The following is a 22,236-nucleotide window of genomic DNA, read 5'->3' on the forward strand; positions in this document are numbered from 1 at the left end:
TGATCAGGAAGGTGAATGGGATGCTGGCCTTTATAGTGAGGGGGATAGAATTTAAAAGCAGGGAGGTCTTGCTGTAACTGTACAGGGTACTGGTGAGGCCGCAGCTGGAGTACTGTGTGCAGTTTTGGTCGCCGCACTTGCGCAAGGATATTTTGGCCTTAGAGGGAGTGCAGAGGAAGTTCACTAGGCTGATACCGGAGATGAGGGGGTTGGACTATGAAGAGAGACTGAATAGACTGGGTCTGTACTCGTTGGAGTTTAGAAGGATATGAGGGGATCTTATAGAGACGTATAAGGTAATGAAGGGGATGGATAGGGTAGAGGTAGAGAGATTCTTCCCGCTTAGAAAGGACAGCAGGACTAGAGGGCACAGCCTCAAGATAAGGTGGGGAGGCAGTTTAGAACGGAGTTGAGGAGGAACTTCTTCACTCAAAGGGTGGTGAATCTCTGGAATTCTCTGCCCATTGAAGTGGTGGAGGCTGCCTCGCTGAATATATTTAAGTCATGGGTAGATAGATTTCTGATAGACAAGGGAATTAAGGGGAGAAAGCGGGAAAGTGGAACTGATCCACTTCAGATCAGCCATGATCTTATTGAATGGCGGGGCAGGCTCGAAGGGCTAGATGGCCTACTCCTGCTCCTATTTCTTATGTTCTTAACTCTGTCTACACTTCCCGCTGTCTTGGTAAAGCAGCCAGTATAATTAAGGGCCCCACGCACCCCGGATGTTCTCGCTTCCACCTTCTTCTTCGGGAAAAAGATACAAAAGTCTGAGGTCACGTACCAACCAACTCAAAAATACCTTCTTCCCTGCTGCTGTCAGACTTTTGAATGGACTTACCTTACATTAAGTTGATGTATTAAGTCTCTCCGTATTAAGTCCCTACATTAAGTCCCTCTACACCCTCGCTATGACTGCAGCACTACATTCTGCACTCTCTCGCTTTCTCCTCTATGGACATTATGTTTTGTTTGTCTCGTGTGCAAGAAACAATGCTTCTCACGGTATGTTAATACATGTGGCAATAATAAATCAAATCAAAGACTATGACTCTATGAAAGCAGCAGAACAGCATTGGTTCAGATTAAAACCAATATTCTAGCCATCAGAAACATTAGGCTGCTGCAGCAACAATACCGGATGCCAGTGGGCACCATGGCTCCGAGTGCACAAAAAACTGCTCCAACAGATCCTAGCTCAAATATATTTCTTCAAGTTACAGCGATGTCTCGCTTCTCTGTTCATCTGGAATCACCTTGAATTAAAATATCTGTTTGTGACCTGCAGGTTTGATGAGGCTCTGGGAGATTTTAAACATGCTCTGAATAATTTACGAGGTAATTCAGTGATTGACTACACACAGCTGGGACTGCGACACAGATTGCACTCCTGGGAGGTAGGTGAATTGTGGTTACTGTCATTTTCTATTTTCCTCATTTTCACTGATGTATCTGTGAATTCTATGTTGATTTAAACAAGTGATTGGACCCAGTAATAATCTACACACACAACTACAATTATCCCTAGATCACAACCAATATACTGTGGGGATGGTTGATGGGATGCCAATCAAACAACGTGTCCTGAATGATGTTCAGTTTTGAGTGTTGTTGGAGCTGCACTCATCCAGGCAAGCAGAAAGGATTCCATTACAGAGCTGACTTGTGCATTGTGGATGGTGAACAGGCTTTAGGAAACAGAGGCAAGTTACCACAGAATTTATGTGGCTAGTTCAGTTCCATTTCTGGTTAATGGTAACTCCAGGGTGTTGGAGTATTAGCAATCATAGAATTGTTTCTACACTAAAAGACCATTTGGCTTATTGAGTTTGCACTGGCTCTCTGAAAGCATTCCACCTAGTCCCACTCTCCTGCCAAATCCCTCTAACCTTGCAGATTCCCCAGGAAAAACAGTCCCAGCCTCTCCAATCTATCCTCCCAACCTCTCCAATCTATCCTCCCAGCCTCTCCAATCTATCCTCCCAACCTCTCCAATCTATCCTCCCAGCCTCTCCAATCTATCCTCCCAACCTCTCCAATCTATCCTCCCAACCTCTCCAATCTATAGAACATAGAACATAGAACACTACAGCACAAACAGGCCCTTCGGCCCACAAGTTGCGCCGACCACATCACCTACCAACCTACAGACCTATCTATAACCCTCAATCTCATTAAACCCCATATACTCATCCAGAAGTCTTTTAAAAGACCCCAGCGAGTTCGCCTCCACCACCACTGACGGCAGCCGATTCCATTCACTCACCACCCTCTGAGTGAAAAACTTACCCCTAACATCACTTCTGAACCTCCCTCCCCGCACCTTAAATCTGTGTCCTCTCGTAGCGACCATTTCAAACCGGGGAAATAGCCTCTGAGAGTCCACCCTATCTATTCCTCTCAACATTTTGTAAACTTCTATCAGGTCGCCTCTCAACCTTCGTCTCTCCAGGGAAAAGAGTCCCAGCTCCCTCAACCTAACTTCATAAGGCATGCCTCCCAGTCCAGGCAACATCCTTGTAAATCTCCTCTGCACCCTTTCAATAGCTTCTACATCTTTCCTATAGTGAGGCGACCAGAACTGCGCACAATACTCCAAATGAGGCCTGACAAGGGTCTTATAAAGTTCCAGCATTACCTCCCGACTCCTAAACTCAATCCCTCGATTAATGAAGGCCAGTACACCATACGCCTTCTTGACCACCTCCTCCACCTGCGAGGCCGATTTAAGAGTCCTGTGGACCCGGACCCCAAGATCCTTCTGCTCCTCAACACTACTCAGACTTCTGCCCTTAATAGTGTACTCGTTCATCCCGTTGGTTCTGCCAAAATGGACGACAACACATTTATCCGCGTTGAAGTCCATCTGCCACTTCTCCGCCCAGTCCTGCATCCTATCTATGTCCTGCTGCAACTTTTGCCATCCTTCCAGATCATCCACAACACCACCGACCTTCGTGTCATCAGCGAACTTACTTACCCATCCCTCCACTTCCTCATCCAGGTCATTTATGAAAATGACAAACAACAAGGGTCCCAGAACAGATCCTTGAGGCACTCCGCTGGTGACTGACCTCCATTCAGAAAAAGCCCCATCCACAACCACTCTCTGCCTTCTGCAGGCAAGCCAGTTCTGGATCCACAAGGCCAAAGGCCCTTGGATCCCATGCCCTCTCACCTTCTCAAGAAGTCTTGCATGGGGGACCTTATCAAACGCCTTGCTGAAGTCCATGTACACTACGTCCACGGCACTTCCTTCGTCAATGTGTTCAGTCACATTATCGAAGAACTCAACTAGGCTTGTAAGGCACGACCTGCCCTTGACAAATCCATGCTGACTATTCCTGATCATGTCAAACCTCTCCAAATGTTCGTAAATCTTGTCCCTCAGAAGCCTCTCCATCAGCTTACCAACCACTGAGGTCAGACTCACCGGTCGGTAATTTCCCGGGCTATCTCTGTTCCCTTTCTTAAAAATAGGAACTACATCCGCAATCCTCCAATCCTCTGGAACCTCTCCCGTCTCCATTGACGACGCAAAGATCATCGCCAGGGGCTCTGCAATCTCTTCCCTCGCCTCCCACAGTATCCTGGGGTACATCCCATCTGGTCCCGGCGACTTATCTACCTTGATAGAATTCAAAAGTTCCAACACATCCTCCTCCTTAATATTCACGTACTCAATCCTTTCCATCTGCTGCAAATCCATAACAAAATCTCCCAGATCGGCTTCCACCGTGAATACTGAGGCGAAGTACTCGTTAAGCACCTCCGCCATTTCTTCTGGTTCCACACAAACCTTTCCCCCCTCACCTTTTATCGGTCCTATCCCTTCTCTTCTTATCCTTTTACCTTTCACATATTTATAGAAGGCCTTGGGATTCTCCTTAATCTTACCCGCCAAGGTCTTCTCATGACCCCTTCTGGCTCTCCTAATTTCCCTTTTAAGTTCCCTCCTACAGTCCTTATACTCCTCAAGATCTTTAACGCCTCCTAATTCCCTGAACCTCTTGTACACCTTCCTTTTCTTCCTGACTAGGTTCAACACATCCTTTGTGCACCACGGTTCCCTCGACCCACCAAAACCCCCTCGTCTCATCGGAACGTTGTCATTCAGAGCTCCAGACACACATTCCTTGAATATCTGCCACCTTCCTTCGGTACTTTTCCCTAAGAACGCCTCCTTCCAGTTTATTTGTCCAAGTAACTTCCTGACTTCTTCGTATCTCCCCTTACCCCAGACAAACACCTTCCTAGCCTGCCTGATCCTATCTCGTTCCAACGCAATTGTGAAGGAGATAGAATTATGGTCACCATATCCAAGATGCTCTCCTCCCAACCTCTCCAATCTATCCTCCCAGCCTCTCCAATCTATCCTCCCAACCTCTCCAATCTATCCTCCCAGCCTCTCCAATCTATCCTCCCAACCTCTCCAATCTATCCTCCCAACCTCTCCAATCTATCCTCCCAACCTCTCCAATCTTGGTGCTGGGAAATGAGCCAGACCAGGTGCTAGACTTGGAAGTTGGTGTGCTTTTTGGTGATAGTGACCACAATTCGGTTACGTTCACCTTAGTGATGGAAAGGGATAGGCATGAACCTCGGGCCAGTAGTTTTAGCTGGGGGAAGGGTAATTATGAGGCCATCAGGAGAGAATTAGGAAGCATTGGTTGGACTAGGAGATTACAGGGACTAGGAACGTCTGAAATGTGGAGTTTTTTCAAGGAGCAGCTACTGCGGGTCTGTGATAGGTATGTCCCTGTCAGGCAAGGAGGAATTGGTAGGGCTAGGGAACCGTGGTGCACAAAAAAAGTTGATTTGTTGGTTAGGAAGAAGAAGGAGGCTTATGTTCGGATGAGGCTTGAGGGCTCGGGTAGTGCAGTAGAAAGCTTTAGATTGGCTAGGAGGGAGTTGAAGAGGGAGTTAAGAAGGGCTAGAAGAGGGCATGAGATGACTTTGGCTGATAGGATTAAGGAGAATCCTAAGGCGTTCTATAGGTATGTCAAGAACAGAAGGTTGGTTAGGGCAAGATTAGGGCCAGTTACAGACAGTAGGGGGAAGTTGTGTGTGGAACCGGAAGAGATTGGAGAGGCATTGAACCATTATTTCTCTTCGGTGTTCACGCAGGACGATATGAATGTAGCTGAGGAGGTCACTGGGGTGAAGGGGTGTAAAATAGAAAGTATTGTAGTTGATACAGAGGATGTGTTGGATATTCTAGATGGGTTGAAAATAGATAAGTCCCCTGGTCCAGACGGGATTTACCCTAGAATTCTATGGGAGGCAAGAGAGGTGATTGCAGAGCCACTGGCTCTGATCTTCAGGTCGTCGTTGGTCTCTGGTATAGTACCGGAAGATTGGAGGACAGCGAATGTTGTCCCATTGTTTAAGAAGGGGAGCAGAGACTTCCCTGGGAATTATAGACCAGTGAGTCTTACTTCTGTAGTGGGCAAGGTTTTAGAAAGAATTATTAGGGATAGGATTTATAGTTATTTGGAGAGTAATGAATTGATTAGAGATAGTCAGCATGGTTTTGTAGCGGGAAGGTCGTGCCTTACTAACCTTATTGAGTTCTTTGAGAAGGTGACCAAAGAGGTGGATAGGGGTAAGGCAGTAGATGTGGTATATATGGATTTTAGTAAGGCGTTTGATAAGGTTCACCACGGTATGCTTCTGCAGAAAATGCAGATGTATGGGATTGGTGGTAATTTAGGTACTTGGATCAGGAATTGGTTAGCGGATAGGAGACAGAGGGTGGTGGTTGATGGTAATTATTCATCATGGAGTTCGGTTACGAGTGGTGTGCCTCAGGGATCTGTTTTGGGGCCACTGCTGTTCGTAATCTTTATTAATGATCTGGATGAGGGTATAGTTGGGTGGATTAGTAAGTTTGCTGATGACACCAAAGTCGGAGGTGTGGTAGATTGTGAGGAAGGGTGTCGAAGTTTGCAGGGTGACTTGGACAGGTTGCAGAGCTGGGCCGCGAGGTGGCGGATGGAGTTTAATGCGGAGAAGTGTGAGGTAATCCATTTCGGTAGGAATAACAGATGTGTTGAGTATAGGGCTAACGGGAGGACTTTGAATAGAGTGGAGGAGCAGAGGGATCTAGGTGTATGTGTACATAGATCCCTGAAAGTTGGGAATCAAGTAGATAAGGTTGTTAAGAAGGCGTACGGTGTCTTGGCGTTTATTGGTAGGGGGATTGAATTTAGGAGTCGCAGCGTCATGTTGCAACTGTACACAACTCTGGTGCGGCCGCACTTGGAGTACTGTGTGCAGTTCTGGTCCCCACATTACAGGAAGGATGTGGAGGCTTTGGAGAGGGTGCAGAGGAGGTTTACCAGGATGTTGCCTGGTATGCAGGGGAGGTCCTATGAGGAGAGGCTGAGGGATTTGGGGTTGTTTTCACTGGAAAGAAGGCGGCTAAGAGGGGATCTTATAGAAACATATAAGATGATTAGAGGTTTAGATAGGGTGGATGGTGATAGCCTGTTTCCTCGGATGGAGAAATCTAGCACGAGGGGGCATGGCTTTAAATTAAGGGGGGGTAGTTATAGGACGGATGTCAGGGGCAGGTTCTTTACCCAGAGGGTGGTGAGGGACTGGAATGCCCTGCCTGCTGCAGTTGTAAATGCACCTAGTTTGGGGGCGTTTAAGAGATTGGTGGATAGGTTTATGGACGAAAAGGGATTGGTTTAGATTAGTGGGTCAATGTATTTTTTTTTTAAAAAACAAGACTGGTCGGCGCAACATTGTGGGCCGAAGGGCCTGTTCCGCGCTGTAGTGTTCTATGTTCTATGTTCTAATCTATCCTCCCAACCTCTCCAATCTATCCTCCCAACCTCTCCAATCTATCCTCCCAACCTCTCCAATCTATCCTCCCAGCCTCTCCAATCTATCCTCCCAGCCTCTCCAATCTATCCTCCCAACCTCTCCAATCTATCCTCCCAACCTCTCCAATCTATCCTCACAGCCTCTCCAATCTATCCTCCCAGCCTCTCCAATCTATCCTCCCAACCTCTCCAATCTATCCTCAGAGGTACAGTTCCTCATCTCAGGAATCATTATGAATCTCCTCTGTATTCCCTCCAATGCCTTCACATCCTTCCTTAAGTATGATGCCCAATACTGGATGCAGTACTCCAGATGAGGCCTAATTAGTGTCCAGTATTGCTGTTGAGGGGAGACTGTTAGATTCTCCCTCGTTGGGGATGGTAATTCTCTTCTATTTGTATGATGTAATGTTATACATAATTTCATATCTCTGCCAGTGCAAGTTATATAACACTTTCTGTGCTCTGTGGTGTGGGTCCTGTGAGTTCTGTGCCCAAGGGGCAAAAGGAGAGGTAAGTTAATGTAATAACTATCACTGGGGAGTCTAATGGCGCCAAAGGCTGATAAGTCCTCTGGATCTGTTGGGTTGCATCTAAGGATATTAAAGGAAGTAGCGACAGATATTGGATGCACCGGTAGTAATCTTCCAAAAATACTTAAATTCTGGAAAAGTCCCAGAGGATTAGAAAACTGCCAATGTAACAATCTCATTCAAAAAGGGAGGGGAGATAAAACACATTTCTATAGGCCAGTCACTGGGAAAATTTGAGAGCTTATAATAAAGTATGTAATAGCAGAGCATCAGAGTCAACATGGCTTTGTGAAGAGGAAATCATACCTGATAAATGTATTCGAATTGTTTTGAGGTGATAATGAACAGGAAAGATAAACAGGACCCAGTTGATGTAACGGCATTTGGTAAGATAATCCACAAAAAGCTAAATAAGAGAATTTCCTGATAGTAAAAGGCAGGTGGTGAGAATAATATAAAGTATCTCCTGAGGGGTGTAGACTGGTTAATGAGTAGCCAAAAACTTGGCAGATGGAATATATTGGGGAAAATGTGAAACTCAGAAAAAAAACTCATTTTGATCAAATGGCTGCTCCTTAAAAAAATCCTGGGGAAGCAATTATTTCCAGCAGCTTTGATTGACATTGGCCATTATGTAATGTAACAAAGGATGGAGGATAAGATGATTGTGGTATTTTGAGATCATTCAGATACTGAGTGTCTGTGGAACAGAAGAGGTACAGACCAAAGAAATTATGAAAACATATTTAGTGATCTGGTAAACAAGAAAATTAGAGTAGTGGCAACCATAGAACCCTACAGAGCCGAAAGAGGCCCTTCAGCCCATCAAGTCTGCACTGAACACAATCCCACCCAGGCCCTACCCCCATATCCCTACATATTGTACCCACTAATCCCTCTAACCTACACATCCCTGGACACTAAGGGGCAATTTTTTAGCATGGCCAATCAACCTAACCCGCACATCTTTGGAAGGTTAGGGGGCATGGAGTTGGGGGTAGGGTGTTGGCGTGGATAGAGGATTGGCTGTCAAATAGGAGGCAGAGAGTGGGGGTCAACGGGTGCTATTCAGATTGGCGGATGGTGACTAGTGGAGTGCCCCAGGGATCGGTGCTGGGGCCTCAGCTATTTACCATTTATATAGATGATCTGGAGGAGGGAGCCGAGTGTAGGGTGTCGAAATTTGCCGATGACACCAAGATAAGTGGATCAGCAAATTGTGCGAAGGGTGTGGAAAGTCTGCAGAGGGATCTAGATAGGCTGAGCGAGTGGGCGAAGACCTGGCAGATGGAATACAATGTTGGCAAGTGTGAGGTTATCCATTTTGGTAGGAATAATGGTAGGAAGGACTACTACTTACAGGGTGAAAAACTGCAGCAGGCGGCGGTGCAGAGGGACCTGGGGGTCCTTGTGCATGAGTCGCAAAAACCCAGCTTGCAGGTGCAGCAGGTGGTCAGGAAGGCGAATGGGATGCTGGCCTTCATAGCGAGGGGGATTGAATATAAAAGTAGGGAGGTCTTGCTGCAACTGATGATGTGGGTATGCCGGCGTTGGACTGGCGTAAACACAGTAAAAAGTCTGACAACACCAGGTTTTAGTCCAACCTATTTATTTGATAATATACAATAAATAGGCTGGACTAAAACCTGGTGTTGTCAGACTTTTTACTGTGTTGCTGCAACTGTACAGGGCACTGGTGAGGCCGCAGCTGGAGTACTGTGTGCAGTTTTGGTCGCCGTACTTATGCAAGGATATTTTGGCCTTGGAGGGAATGCAGAGGAGGTTTACTAGGCTGATACCGGAGTTGAGGGGGTTGAACTATGAGGAGAGGCTGAATAAACTAGGCTTGTACTCGTTAGAGTTTAGAAGAATGAGGGGAGATCTCATTGAGACATATAAGATGATGAAAGGGATGGATAGGATAGAGGTGGAGAGACTCTTCCCGCTCAGAAAGGGCAGTAGGACTAGAGGGCACAGCCTTAAGATAAAGGGGGGGCGGTTTAGAATGGAGTTGAGGAGGAACTTCTTCACTCAAAGGGTGGTGAATCTCTGGAATTCTCTGCCCGTTGAAGTGGTGGAGGCTGCCTCGCTAAATATATTTAAGACGCGGGTAGATAGGTTTTTGGTAGGCAAGGGGATTAAGGGTTATGGGGAGAAAGCGGAACTGAGCCACTTCAGATCAGCCATGATCTTATTGAATGGCGGGGCAGGCTCGAAGGGCTAGATGGCCGACTCCTTTTGGTCTTGTGGACTGTGGGAGGAAACCAGAGTACCTGGAAGAAACCCACGCAGACATGAGGAGAATGTGCAAACTCCACACAGATAGTGTTCGAGCCAAGAATCGAACGCAGGACCCTGGAGCTGTGAAGCAGCAGTGCTAACCACTGTGCTACCGTGCCGCCCACAGTAATAAAGAAATGAACTTCAGGAGTGCCCAGGGAACAGTTACTGCAGATGTGACTCAAAATATCACGATGCAATGAATGTCCAAAGTGAAATAGCAGGGTTGCAAAGTCACTCATCAACTGGAGAATTTAGAAGTTGATGATTATGACCATTGAGGGAATTGTATTAGTCACAAGAAAATTTAATCTGGTAATGAGCATACTGATGCCAGGTTCATTTAATTGTGTCCTGTTGGATAGTGATTGCACCTACAGTGTTTTGTAAATCAGATTGACTAAAATGTTACAGAGTCACATTTTACAGCAGGAAACAGGACCCTTGACCAACTTGTCCATGCCGCCCTTTTTTTTAATGCCCCTAAGCTAGTCCCAATTGCCTGCGTTTGGCCCATGTCCTGTCTTAACAGTGTAACTGTCTAAATGAATTTTAAAAGACAAAATTGTACCCGCCTCTACCAGTAGCTCTGGCAGCTTGTTCCAAACACTCACCACCCTCTGTGTGAAAAAATTGCCCCTCTGGACACTTTTGTATCTCTCCCCTCTCAAGTTAAACCTATGCCCTCTAGTTTTAGACTCCCCTCCCTTTGGGAAAAGATATTGACTATCCAGCTGACCTGTGCCCCTCATTATTTTATAGACCTCTATAAGATTATCCCTCAGCCTCCTACGCTCCAGAGAAAAACTCGCAGTCTATCCAGCCTCTCCTTACAACTCAAACCATCAAGTCCCAGTAGCATCCTAGTAAATCTTTGCTGCATTCCTTCTAGTTTAATAATATCCTTTCTATAATAGGGTGACCAGAACTGTACACGGCATTCCAAGTGTGGCCTTAACAATGTCTTGTGCAACTTCAACAAGACATCCCAACTCCTGTATTCAATGTTCTGACCGATAAAACCAAGCATGCCAAATGCCTTCTTCACCACTCTGTCCACCTGTGACACCACTTTCAAGGAGCTAAGAAACTGTCCCCCGAGATCTCTTTGTTCTGTAACTCTCCCCAACACCCGACCATTAACTGAGTAAGTCCTGCCCTTGTTCAGTCGACCAAAATGCATCACCTTGCATTTATCTAAATTAAACTCTATCTGCCATTCGTCAGTCCATTGGCCCAATTGATCAAGATCCCATTGCAATTGGAGATAACTTTCTTCACTGTCCACTATGCCACCAATCTTGGGGTCATCTGAAAACTTACTAATGATGTCCCCACCTCTACTACTACCTCTGGCAACTTGTTCCAGATTCTCACCACCCTCTGTGTGAAAAATTCACTTGGTAATGGTTGAAGTGAAATCAGGGACTTTGAAATTTCAACTACTTTCAGATTCAGGGATGACAACAAAATGAGGTTACTGTATGAGTGGTGATTGTTTGCAAAATAGTTAAAGTACAGATGGAGCTTCGAGTGAGATATCTTCTGGTCTGCCATAAAGAAGGTACGAAGCCCAGTACAGCACAGGAACCAGCCTTCAAGCCTGCAGTGACACATGGTGCCTTTCTGGATTAAAGAATTTTTGCCACTGTGCGGTCCGTATCCTTTATCCCCTGCTTAGTCATGTATCTGTCTAGATGCTTCTTAAATATTACTATTGTACCTGCTTCTACCACCTCTTCTGAATGTGCATTCCATGCACTTGCCACCCTCTTAAAAAAGCTTGCCTCATCTCCTTTAAACTTTCCCTCTTTTACCTTAAATCCATGTCCCCCAGTAATTGACATTTTCTACCCTGTGAGAAAGACTGACTATCCATTGCCCCTCAAACTTCAGGTTGCCCAACAGCCTGCAATGTTCAAGTGAAAACAAACCAAGTTTGTCCAATCTCTCCTCATAGCTAATACTCTCCAAACCAGATAAACCTTTTCTGTATCCTCTCCAGAGCCTCCACATCCTTCTGGTAGTGTGGCAACCAGAACTCCACACAATATTTCAAATGTGACTTTAATAAAGTTCTATACAGCTTTATACATGACTTGTCAATTTTTATATTCCATGTCCTAACCAATGAAGGCGACTAAGCCGTATGCCTTCTTGACCAGCTTACTCACTTCTGTTGCCACTTTCAGGAACTGTGAACCTGTACCCCTCAATCCCTCTCTATGTTAATGCTTCTAAGAGTTCTGCCATTTAATATATACTTCCATCCTGTAATAGACCTTCCAAAATGCATCACCTCATATTTGTTTGGAGTAAATTCCTTGTGCCATTTCTCTGCCGAGTTCTCCAACCTATTGATATCTAGCTGTATTCTCTGGCAATCCTCCTCACTATCCATAGCTCCCCCAATCCTTGTGTCATTCGAAAACTTACTAATCAGACCACTTAGAATGTTCTCCAAATCATTATATATTATGAACAGCAGAACTCCACTGGTTATACCCTTTCACTGCTACTCTGTCTTCTGTGACCAAACCAGTTCTGTATCCATTTTACCAGCTTACCACGGATGCCAGAGGTGGTGGCTTTGTGGTATTATCGCTCGACTATTAATCCAGAAACTGGACCACTGTTCTGGAGACCCGGGTTCCAATCCCTTCGCAGCAGCTGGTGTAACTTGAATTCAATTTAAAAAAAATTTGGAATTAAGAATCTACTGATGACCATGAAACTATTGTCGGAAAAACTCATCTGGTTTACTAATGTCCTGTTGTGGGGTAAATTGAGATGACTGATATTCTCTTAACTTTAGACAATACAAAACTCATGAGGCAGATATCTCTGTATAAACCTGTAACATTTATTTAAAGAAAACAAGCATCTGCAAGGAAATCACCAAAAGGGTTAGGTAGCTCTGAGATAGAGCGACAGAATCTCTCTGATGAATCTGACATACAATCAAAAACAGATTTTTAGCACTGTTGCCTCACAGCTCCAGAAACCTGGGTTCGATTCCCAGCTTGGGTTACTGTCTGTGCAATGTCTACATGGGTTTCCTCCCATAGTCCAAAAGACACGCTAGTTATACGCATTGGCCATTCTACCTCGGTGTGCCCGAACAGGCACCAGAGTGTGGTGACTAGGGGATTTTTTATTTTTAAAAAAATTTATTTTTATAAAGATTAGTTTTTTATCAATTATTCCTGCCTTACATTGGCATAAAATCAATTACACTTAGGATACACACATCAATATAAATCCCTGTCATGCACCTTAGCCATTTGCATTTTCCTATTCAGGAGAATGATATTTCATTTGTCCATTAAATCAATACGTTAACTCCCATATTGGCTGAAGTCAGTTCCCCTTTTTCCCTAGACACTCATTGCAGGGATGTTCCCACTGGATCATTACCAAACTGAATAGAACGTGATCCCGCATCCATGCACGTTTTCCATCCTGAGTTTAGACAATGAATACACCAGTGTTACACTATATAACACTAAATGTTGCAAAAAAAACTTTCAGATATAAATTTTGCCAACTACAGGGTTTCCAGGATTTTGGTTCTGAACTATTTGCCTTTACCATCATATTTGCAGTAACTTGCTGAAGCGAACAATAATTCATACAATACTTATAATGCATTTAAAATATCAGCATATATATTTAAAATCATAATTATTTGTTTAATTCTTACTGCATTCACGTGTATAATCTATTCCCTTGTTAGCTTAAGTTTTAAGAATCATTTAACTCTTTGCTAGTAATTCTGTCAGTATCTTAATGTCTGTCTGAAAACCTTATTGATTTATTAGAAATTTCCCACATGTCCTTTAGGGAAGGAAATCTGCTGTCCTTACCCGGTCTGGCCTACATGTGACTCCAGACCCTTAGCAATGTGGTTGACTCTCAACTGCCCTCTGAACAACAGCAACTGGGGACGGGCAATAAATGCTGGCCAGCCAGCAACAGCCACGTCCCATGAATGAACAAATGAAAAAAAACTTTGCCTTCTGTATCAGCCTGCCCAAGGCCTTGCTAAAGTCCAATATCCACCAACCTGTCCTCAATCGTCTTTGTAACTTCCTCAAAATATTCAAATCAAGTTTGTGAAACATGACCTCCTCCGTACTAAGCTATATGCCTATCACTTATAAATTTTTATTTTGTTAGTGTCACAAGAAGGCTTACATTATCACTGCAATGAAGTTACGGTGAAAATCCCCAAGTCACCACACCATGGTGTCTGTAAGGCACACCAAGGCAGAATGCAGCATGGCCAGTGCACCTAACCAGCACGTCTTTTGGACTGTAGGAGGAAACCCAAGCAGACAAGGGGAGAACATGCAGACACTGGGAATTGAACCCATGTCTCTGGAGCTGTGAGGCAGCAGTGCTAATCACTGTACTGTCCATAAGGTCATAGTTTTCCCCAAATGTGAGTAAATCCCCAAATGTGAGTAAATCCTGTCCCTAAGATTTGATTTATTATTGTCACATGTAAAAGTATTGTTTCTTGCACATTATACACACAAAGCCGACTGTTCGAAAGAAAGAGAGGAGAGTGCACAGAATGTAGTGTTACTGTCAGAGTTAGAGTGTAGCAAAAGATCAACTTAATGTGAGGTAGGTCCATTCAAAAGTCTGATGGCAGCAGGGAAGAAGTCGGTTGGTACATGACCCCACACTTTTGTATCTTTTTCCTGACGGAAGAAGGTGGAAGAGAGGATGTCCAGGGTGCATGGGGTCCTTGATTATGTTGGCTGCTTTTCCGAGGCAGCAGGAAGTGTAAACAGTGACAGTGGATGGGAGGTTGGTTTGCATGATGGACTGGGCTTTGCTCATGACCTTTTGTAGTTTATTGTGATCTTGGACAGAGCAGGAGCCACATGAAGCTGTGATACAACTGGAAAAAATGTTTTCTGTGTAGAAATTGGTGAGAGTTGTAGCAGCCGTGCCAAATTTCCTTAGCTTCCTGAGAATGCAGAGGTGTTGGTGGGCTTTCTTAACTATAGTGTCGGCATGGAGAGACCAAGACAGGTTGTTGGTGGTCTGGACACCGAGGAACTTGAAGCTCCCAGCCATTTCTAAGCCATCCCCATCAGTTTAGACAGGGGCATGTTCTCCACTACGCTTCCTGAAGTTGATGACTATCTCCTTCATTTTGTTGGCATTGAGGGAGAGATTATTTTTGTAACACCGGTTCACCAGTTTCTGTCTTTCCTGTACTCTGTCTCATCATTATTTAAGATCTGACCCACTATGTTGGTGTCATCAGCAAACTTCAAAATCAAGTTGGAGGGGAATTTGGCCACACATTCACGGGTATATAAGGACTATAGTAAGGGGCTGAGGATACAGTCTTGTGGGGCACCGATGTTGAGGATCATCATGGAGGAGGTGTTGTTGCCTATCCTTACTGATTGTGGTCTGTGGTGGTAATATACAAGGTGATATAAGAATCTTCTCCAATAATTTCTCTACCACTGATGCAAGGCTCACCGGCCTGCAATTTCCCAGTTTATCTCTGTTGCTCTCCTTAAACAAAGAAGCAACATTGGTTATTCTGCAGTTCTCTGGGACCTCTCCGTATATCGACATGTCCAAGGATATCAATTCTTCTCCAGACTCACCATCAGTCATGTCCTTCTCCTTGTGGATATCAATGCAAAATATTCATTAAAAATCTCACCCAGTTCCTCGGCTCCATGCATAAATTCCCTCCTTTGTCCTTGAGTGAATTTACCCTTTCCCTGGTTACCCTCTTGATCCATATGTATAAAACTCCTTGGGATTTTTCTTAATGCTGTTTATTAAGGACATTCCATGGCCCTTTCAGCGATGCTGACTCCTTGTTTAAGTTCTTTCCTGCTTTCTTTATATTCTTTGAGGGCTCTAATTGTCTTCAGTTTCCTAAACCTTACATATGCCTCCTTCCACTCTTTGACTAAGCTCACAATTGTTCTTATCATCCAAGGTTCCTGAATCTTGCCATCCTGATCCTTCATTTTCACAGGAACTTGCCGGTTCTGAACTTTAATCATTCCGCCTTTAAAAGATTCCCACATGACAGATGTGGATTTACCCTCAAACAGCCGCCCTGATCTACATTCCCCAGTTCCTGCCTCCTATTGTTGTAATTAGCTTTTAGTACAATACAGTTTAGTACTTTCACCTGAGGAGTCCTCTTAATGTTCCCCCCTGAAACTTCAATCACCTGGTTAGACTCATTCCCAAAACCAGTATGGCCCCTTCTCTAGTTGGACTATTTATATATTGCTTTAAGAAACATCCCCTACCCCCAATCTGAGCCCCTGGCACTTGAGGAATCCCAGTCACTAGCGGGGAAGTTAAAAATCAGCCACCACAACAACCCTGTAGTTTATACAGTTTTCCATAATCTGTCCACATAATCATTCTATCTCCATTGGCTGTTGGGTGGCCTGTCGTACAACCCCATAAATTGATTGCACCCTTCCTATTCCTGAGCTCTACGCATTTGGTCTCACTGGATGAGTTTTCCAAGGTCTCAGTACAGCTGTGATATTGTCCCTGATCAGTAACACCATTCCCCCACCTCATTTACATCCCTCTCTATCATACCTGAACATGATAGCAATTGTTTTTAAAGTCATTGAGTGACCTGAACCAATCAGGTAATTAATGCATCCCACTAAACAAAAACATTTTGATTAGAAATGCCAGGTTAAGTATTAATGGCATCAGATGATGAGAATTTGAGAGAAAAAAAATGTCATAAAGTTACGCCAACAATTTGCTGATCCTTATCGCAATGAAAGGACATCGTGATAATGAACACAGCTTGTTGAAGAATGCCGCTGTGGTTGATGGTAAATTTCCCCACACACAAGACTTTATGTAATGACCTGAGACAAGGACAGAAATATTTTCATTTTACATTTATAGACATAGAACATAGAACATTACAGCGCAGAACAGGCCCTTCGGCCCACGATTTTGGCATCAAAATCCAGTCAACACTAACTCTTGGCAAACAAAAGGCTGATTGTAGACAAAATCATGTAAAATTGATTGGGACAGACTTGGCGTACCAGCTAAATTCCTGACTACATAGCGGGGGAAAATATCGAACTTCAGTACATTGATGCTGAAAATCCTTTCAGTAATAGACTCGATGAAAGGAATCATGAGATGACTGATGGGAGGCTCCACAAGATCTTAGCCAATTAACCAAACTGAGTTAACTGACAAAGGAGAACATAGATACAGAATTCAGGCTGAAAGGGACTGAATGCACAGTTTGATATAGGAAATGGGGAGGTATTGAGTGCTGTGATGGGCTGAAAACTGGACCAAGTTCCAGGGCTGGATGAATTGCAGCATAGGCTGCTCTGATGGGTAATTGTAAGGGCTGTGACAAATCCTTCTCTGGCCATGGCGGAAGTGATGATGTGGAGATGCCGGAGTTGGACTGGGGTAAACAGAGTAAGAAGTCTCACAACACCAGGTTAAAGTCCAACAGGTTTATTTGGTAGTAAAAGCCACTAGCTTTCAGAGCACTGTCCCTTCGTCAGGTGAGTGGGAGTTCTGTTCACAAACAGGGCATATAAAGACACAAACTCAATTTACAAAATAATGGTTGGAATATGAGTCTTTACAGGTAATCAAGTCTTAAAGGTACAGACAATGTGAGTGGAGAGAGCGTTAAGCACAGGTTAAAGAAATGTGTATTGTCTCCAGGAGATTTTGCAAGTCCAGATCTTTAAGACTTGATAACCTGTGAAGATTCGCATTCCGATCATTATTTTATTAATTGTGTTTGTGTGTTTATATGCCCTGTTTGTGACTAGAACTCACACTCACCTGATGAAGGAGCAGCGCTGTGAAAGCTAGTGGCTTTTGCTACCAAATAAACCTGTTGGACTTTAACCTGGTGTTGTGAGACTTCTTACACAGGGGAAATGCCGGAGGACTGGAGGACAGCTAATGGAGGACACCCTTTTCAAGAAGGGTGGTAGAGATGAACCAGGAAATTACTGGCTGGTGAGGTGAGTCTTACGTTAGTAATCATAGAGTCATAAAGGCTCACAGCGTGGAAACAGGCCCTTCAGCCCAACCTGGTCAGGAAACTATTGGAGAAAATTAATCTCTACTTGGAAAGGCATGGGTTAATTATAGTCAGCATGGCTTTCTCAGAAGGAGGTCATGCCCAACAAATGTTAGAATTTTTTAAAAATATGATCAAGTGTTTGGATGAGGGAAGTTTCCATATTAGCCAGCAGCATAGCCCTTTAATTTGATCAGCAGTTGTTTTTGCTCTCTGATGACCGTGAACACCATGACATTGATCCACTCTTGGGTTACGAACAAAGAAAATTCCAGCACAGGAACAGGCCCTTTGGCCCTCCAAGCCTGCACCAACCGTGCTGCCCGACTGAACTAAAACCCCCTACCCTTCTGGGGACCACATCGTTCCATTCCCATCCTATTCATGTATTTGTCAAGACGTCCCTTAAGAGTCAGTATCTTATCTGCTTCCACTCCCTCCCCCGGCAGCGAATTCTCGGCACCCCCCACCCTCTGTAAAACAAAACTCGCCTCGTACATCTCCTTTAAACCTTGACCTTTCACCTTAAACCTATGGTACAAGATATTGTCCATTTTTCTGAAGTTGTAATTTATGTTTTCATTTGTCACAAGGAACAGGACATGATCCATCCTGGAACAGTTTAAAATCATCGCCAATGCACTGAGCCTTTTTGAGGTTTTCCACTTCTGACAGTAACAGCATTTCTCCGTTTACCAATTTGGGAACTGCCGTATCGATGTGGCAATCCCTTTGACAATCCTGTTTTGCTCAAGAATTCCCAACCAGAGATGATATATGATATGCCTTAATCTTAATGATCCCAAATTTCCTTACTTGGGCAATTTGAAGAATAGATTTCAGCAAATTGCGACAGTAAAGGTTTTCCATCTGCTGAAACAAAACCTCTAGCTTCCCACAATAGCAGGAAGTTAGCTATTGCAAACATACATTCTGTTGGGGTGTGTATCTATTTATCAGGTGACTAACCACAGAAGCCACAGCTGTCAGTTTGGCTCCTTGAGTACCCATTCCACGAGGTAATTTTTGGGCTAACTCAACAAGCAGTCCACCTCGGTAATCTTCTACATATATTCCACATTCTGTCACTCTATTACCACCCTCCACCGTGAGGATCCATCAACAAAAATATTCAAAGGCCATTTTGTGGCTTCCCTCTGTACAGGTAGATCAGATTTATATCTAGATCTAGCAAACTTTAGGAGTCTTTCCCTCTTTTTGGTTTAGAATAAATGGTCCTTGGGATCATTTGTGCCACAGTTTGATACTCAATGTAATTTAGATTGTCAACTAATGGAGTGGGCAACTTGCATAGAAACGAGATGCAGAACTGGGCCATTTGGCCTTTTGGAGCCTGCCTTGCCAGTCATTTTGATAATCAAGTTCAATATCCTGAGTCCCCCCTGCCCCACCCCCCCATATCCTTTTAGCCCTAAGATCTATATCTAATTTCTTCTTGAAATCACAGTGTTTTGGTCTCAACTACTGTGTTAATGAATTCCATTCCTCCTCACCTCTACTTTAAAGGATTTACACCTTATCCCCAAACTGTGACCCTGACTCCCAACCTGACTCCCAGCCTGGTAAACCTTCGCTGTGCTCCCTCTATAGCAAGGACATCCTTTCTCAGATAAGGAGACCAAAACTGCACACAATAGTCCAGGTGTGGCCTCACCAACACCCTGTACAATTGCAGCAAAACATCCCTATCCCTATCCCTATACTCAAATCCTCTCACCATGAACACACAATTTGCCTTCTTTACTGCCTGCTGTTCCTGTCCACTTACTTTCAGCAACTGATGCACCAAGGCCTCATTGAGTATTCACCTCTCTCAATTGACACCCATTCCTGTAATAATCTTTCTTCCTATTATTGCTACCAAAGTGGAGAACCTCACATTTATCCACATTATACTGCAGCTACCATGCAGATGCCCACTCACTCAGCCTGTCTAAATCATGCTGAAGCATCTCTGCATCCTCCTCACAGCTCACCCTCCCACCCAACTTTGCATCATCTGCAAATCTGGAGATAATGCATTTAGTTCTCTCTTCCAAATCATTGCTATATAATGTGAACAGTTGGGGTCCTGGCACAGATCCCTGCGGTGTCTCAATAGTCACTGCTTATCAATCAGAAAAAGACCCATTTGGGCTAACTTTTTGCTTCCTATTCATCAAGACATTATCTGCAATAAGTGTAACGTCTGGACTTTAAAACATTGAAGTTTTTTTGAAATTTATTTATTAGTGTCACAAGTAGCCTTATTGCAATGAAATCCTTAGTCCTCACCCTCAGGTACACAGAGGGAGTAGCATGGCCAATGAATCTTAACCAGCGTGTCTTTTGGACTGTGGGAGAAACCCACAGATACGGGGAGAATGAGCAGACTCCGCACAGTGACTCCAGGAATCAAACCCGGTTCTCTAGCGTTTTGAGGCAACATGCTAACCGCCGTGCCACCAACAAGTCAAAGAACAAAGGAGAGTACAGGATAGGAACAGCCTTTCGACTCTCCAAGCCTGTGCCGATCATGATGCCTGCCGAAACTAAAACAATTTGCATTTACAGAGTCTGTATCCTTCCAATTCATGCGTTTGTCCAGTTGCCCCTTAAATGCTGTTATTGTACCTGCTCCCACCACCTCCCCGGGCAGCGCATTCCAGACATTCACCACCCTCTGTGTAAAAAAACTTGCCTCGCACATCTCCTCTAAACTTTTCCCCATGCACCTTAAAGCTATGTCCCTTTGTATTTGACTTTTCTACCCTAGGAAAGAGACTCTGACTATCCACTCTGTCATTGCCACTCAATCTTGTAAACCTTGATCAGGTCATCCCTCAACTTCTGTCGTTCCAGTGAGAACAAATGGAGTTTATCCAACCTCTCCTCATAGCTAATACCCTCCAGACCAGGCAAAAGCCTGGTAAACCTCTTCTGTACCCTCTCTGAAGCATCCACATCCTTCTGGTAGTCTGGCGACCAGAACTGTACACAATGTTCTAAATGAGGCCTAACTAAGTTTCTGTACAATTGCAGAATGACCTGTTAGTTTTTATGCTAAATGCCCTGACTGATGAATGCTGTATGCCTTGACTTATCCACCTGTGTTGCCACTTTCAGTGATTGTTGGACTTGTACACCCAGATCCCTCTGCCTGTCAATACTCCTAAGTGTTCTACCATTTACTGTATAATTCCTACATGCATTGGACCTTCCAAAATGCATTATCTCACACTTGTCTGGATTCAACTCCCTCTGCCATTCCTCCGCCCAAGTCTCCAACCGGTCTATATCTTGCTGTATCCTCTGACAATTCTCTTCACTATCTGCAACTCCACAAATTTTTGTGTCGTCTGTGAACTTACTAATTAGACCTCCAAATCATTTATATATACTGCAAACAATAAAATCCCAGAATTGATCCCTGTGGAACACCGCTAGTCATGATGTGATCAGAACTCCCCACTCACCTGATGAAGGGGCAGAGCCCTGAAAGCTAGTGGTGTTTGCTACCAAATAAACCTGATGGACTTTAACCTGGTGTTGTGAGACTTCTTACTGTGGCCAAGCCAGTTCTGTATCCTTCTTGCCACCTCTCTTATCCGGTGTGACTTCACCTTCCGTACCAGTTCACCATGAGGTACCTTGTAAAAGCCTTTGCTGAAGTCCATGTATACAACATCCACTGCGCTTCCCTCATCTATCATCCTCGTCACTGCCTCGAAAAACTCGATCAAGTTAGTGAGGCATGACTTCCCCTTCACAAAACCATGCTGTCTCTCACTAATAAGTCCATTTGTTTCCAAATGTGAGTAAATCCTGTCCCCAAGAATCTTTTCCAATAATTTCCCTCCCACTGACAATAAGGCTCGCCGACCTATAATTTCCTGGATTATCCCTGCTGCCTTTCTTAAACATTGGAACAACATTGGTTATCCTCCAGTCCTCTACTACTTCACCTGTAGCCAATGAGGATACAAAGATTTTGAGGTCAAGGCCCCAGCAATTTCTGCCCTTGCCTCCCTCAATTTGCTGGGGTAGATCCCAACTGGCCCTGGGCACTAATTACTTCAATGCTTTTTAAATGTCCACTACCTCTGCCTCATCTATCAAGTGTAGCATGATAGGTTGTTGCATAAGGTTAAATCTGATCCAAGGTGAGGTAACTAAATGGATACAAAATTAGCTTTATGACAGAAGCCAGGCGGTGGTTGTAGAGAATTGGATACCATGCCCTCTCACCTTCTCAAGAAGTCTTGCATGGGGGACCTTATCAAATGCCTTGCTGAAGTCCATGTAAACCACATCCACCGCTCTTCCTTCGTCAATGTGTTCAGTCACATTTTCAAAGAACTCAGCTAGGCTCGTAAGGCACGACCTGCCCTTGACAAAGCCGTGCTATTTCTGATCATTCTAAACTTCTCCAAATGCTCATAAATCTTGTCCCTCAGTATCCCCTCCATAAACTTACCAACCACTGAGGTCAGAC

At 44.3% G+C, this 22,236-nt stretch overlaps 1 protein-coding gene across 2 annotated transcripts in view; it reads left to right on the forward strand.

Moving 5' to 3' along the window:
• The window catches only part of LOC145358212 (neutrophil cytosol factor 2-like), a 154,297-nt gene that overhangs the window by 27,317 nt on the left and 104,744 nt on the right, over nucleotides 1-22,236 (forward strand). For both annotated transcript variants that reach the window (XM_080212022.1, XM_080212023.1), the window contains exon 3: nucleotides 1,289-1,397. In XM_080212022.1, the coding sequence (XP_080068148.1) occupies nucleotides 1,289-1,397 (109 nt within the window). The remainder of the gene's footprint in view (nucleotides 1-1,288; nucleotides 1,398-22,236) is intronic.

This window comes from Carcharhinus amblyrhynchos, chromosome 25 (genome assembly GCF_965287045.1).
Source record: "Carcharhinus amblyrhynchos chromosome 25, sCarAmb.v2.hapA, whole genome shotgun sequence".
Lineage (NCBI taxonomy): Eukaryota > Metazoa > Chordata > Chondrichthyes > Carcharhiniformes > Carcharhinidae > Carcharhinus > Carcharhinus amblyrhynchos.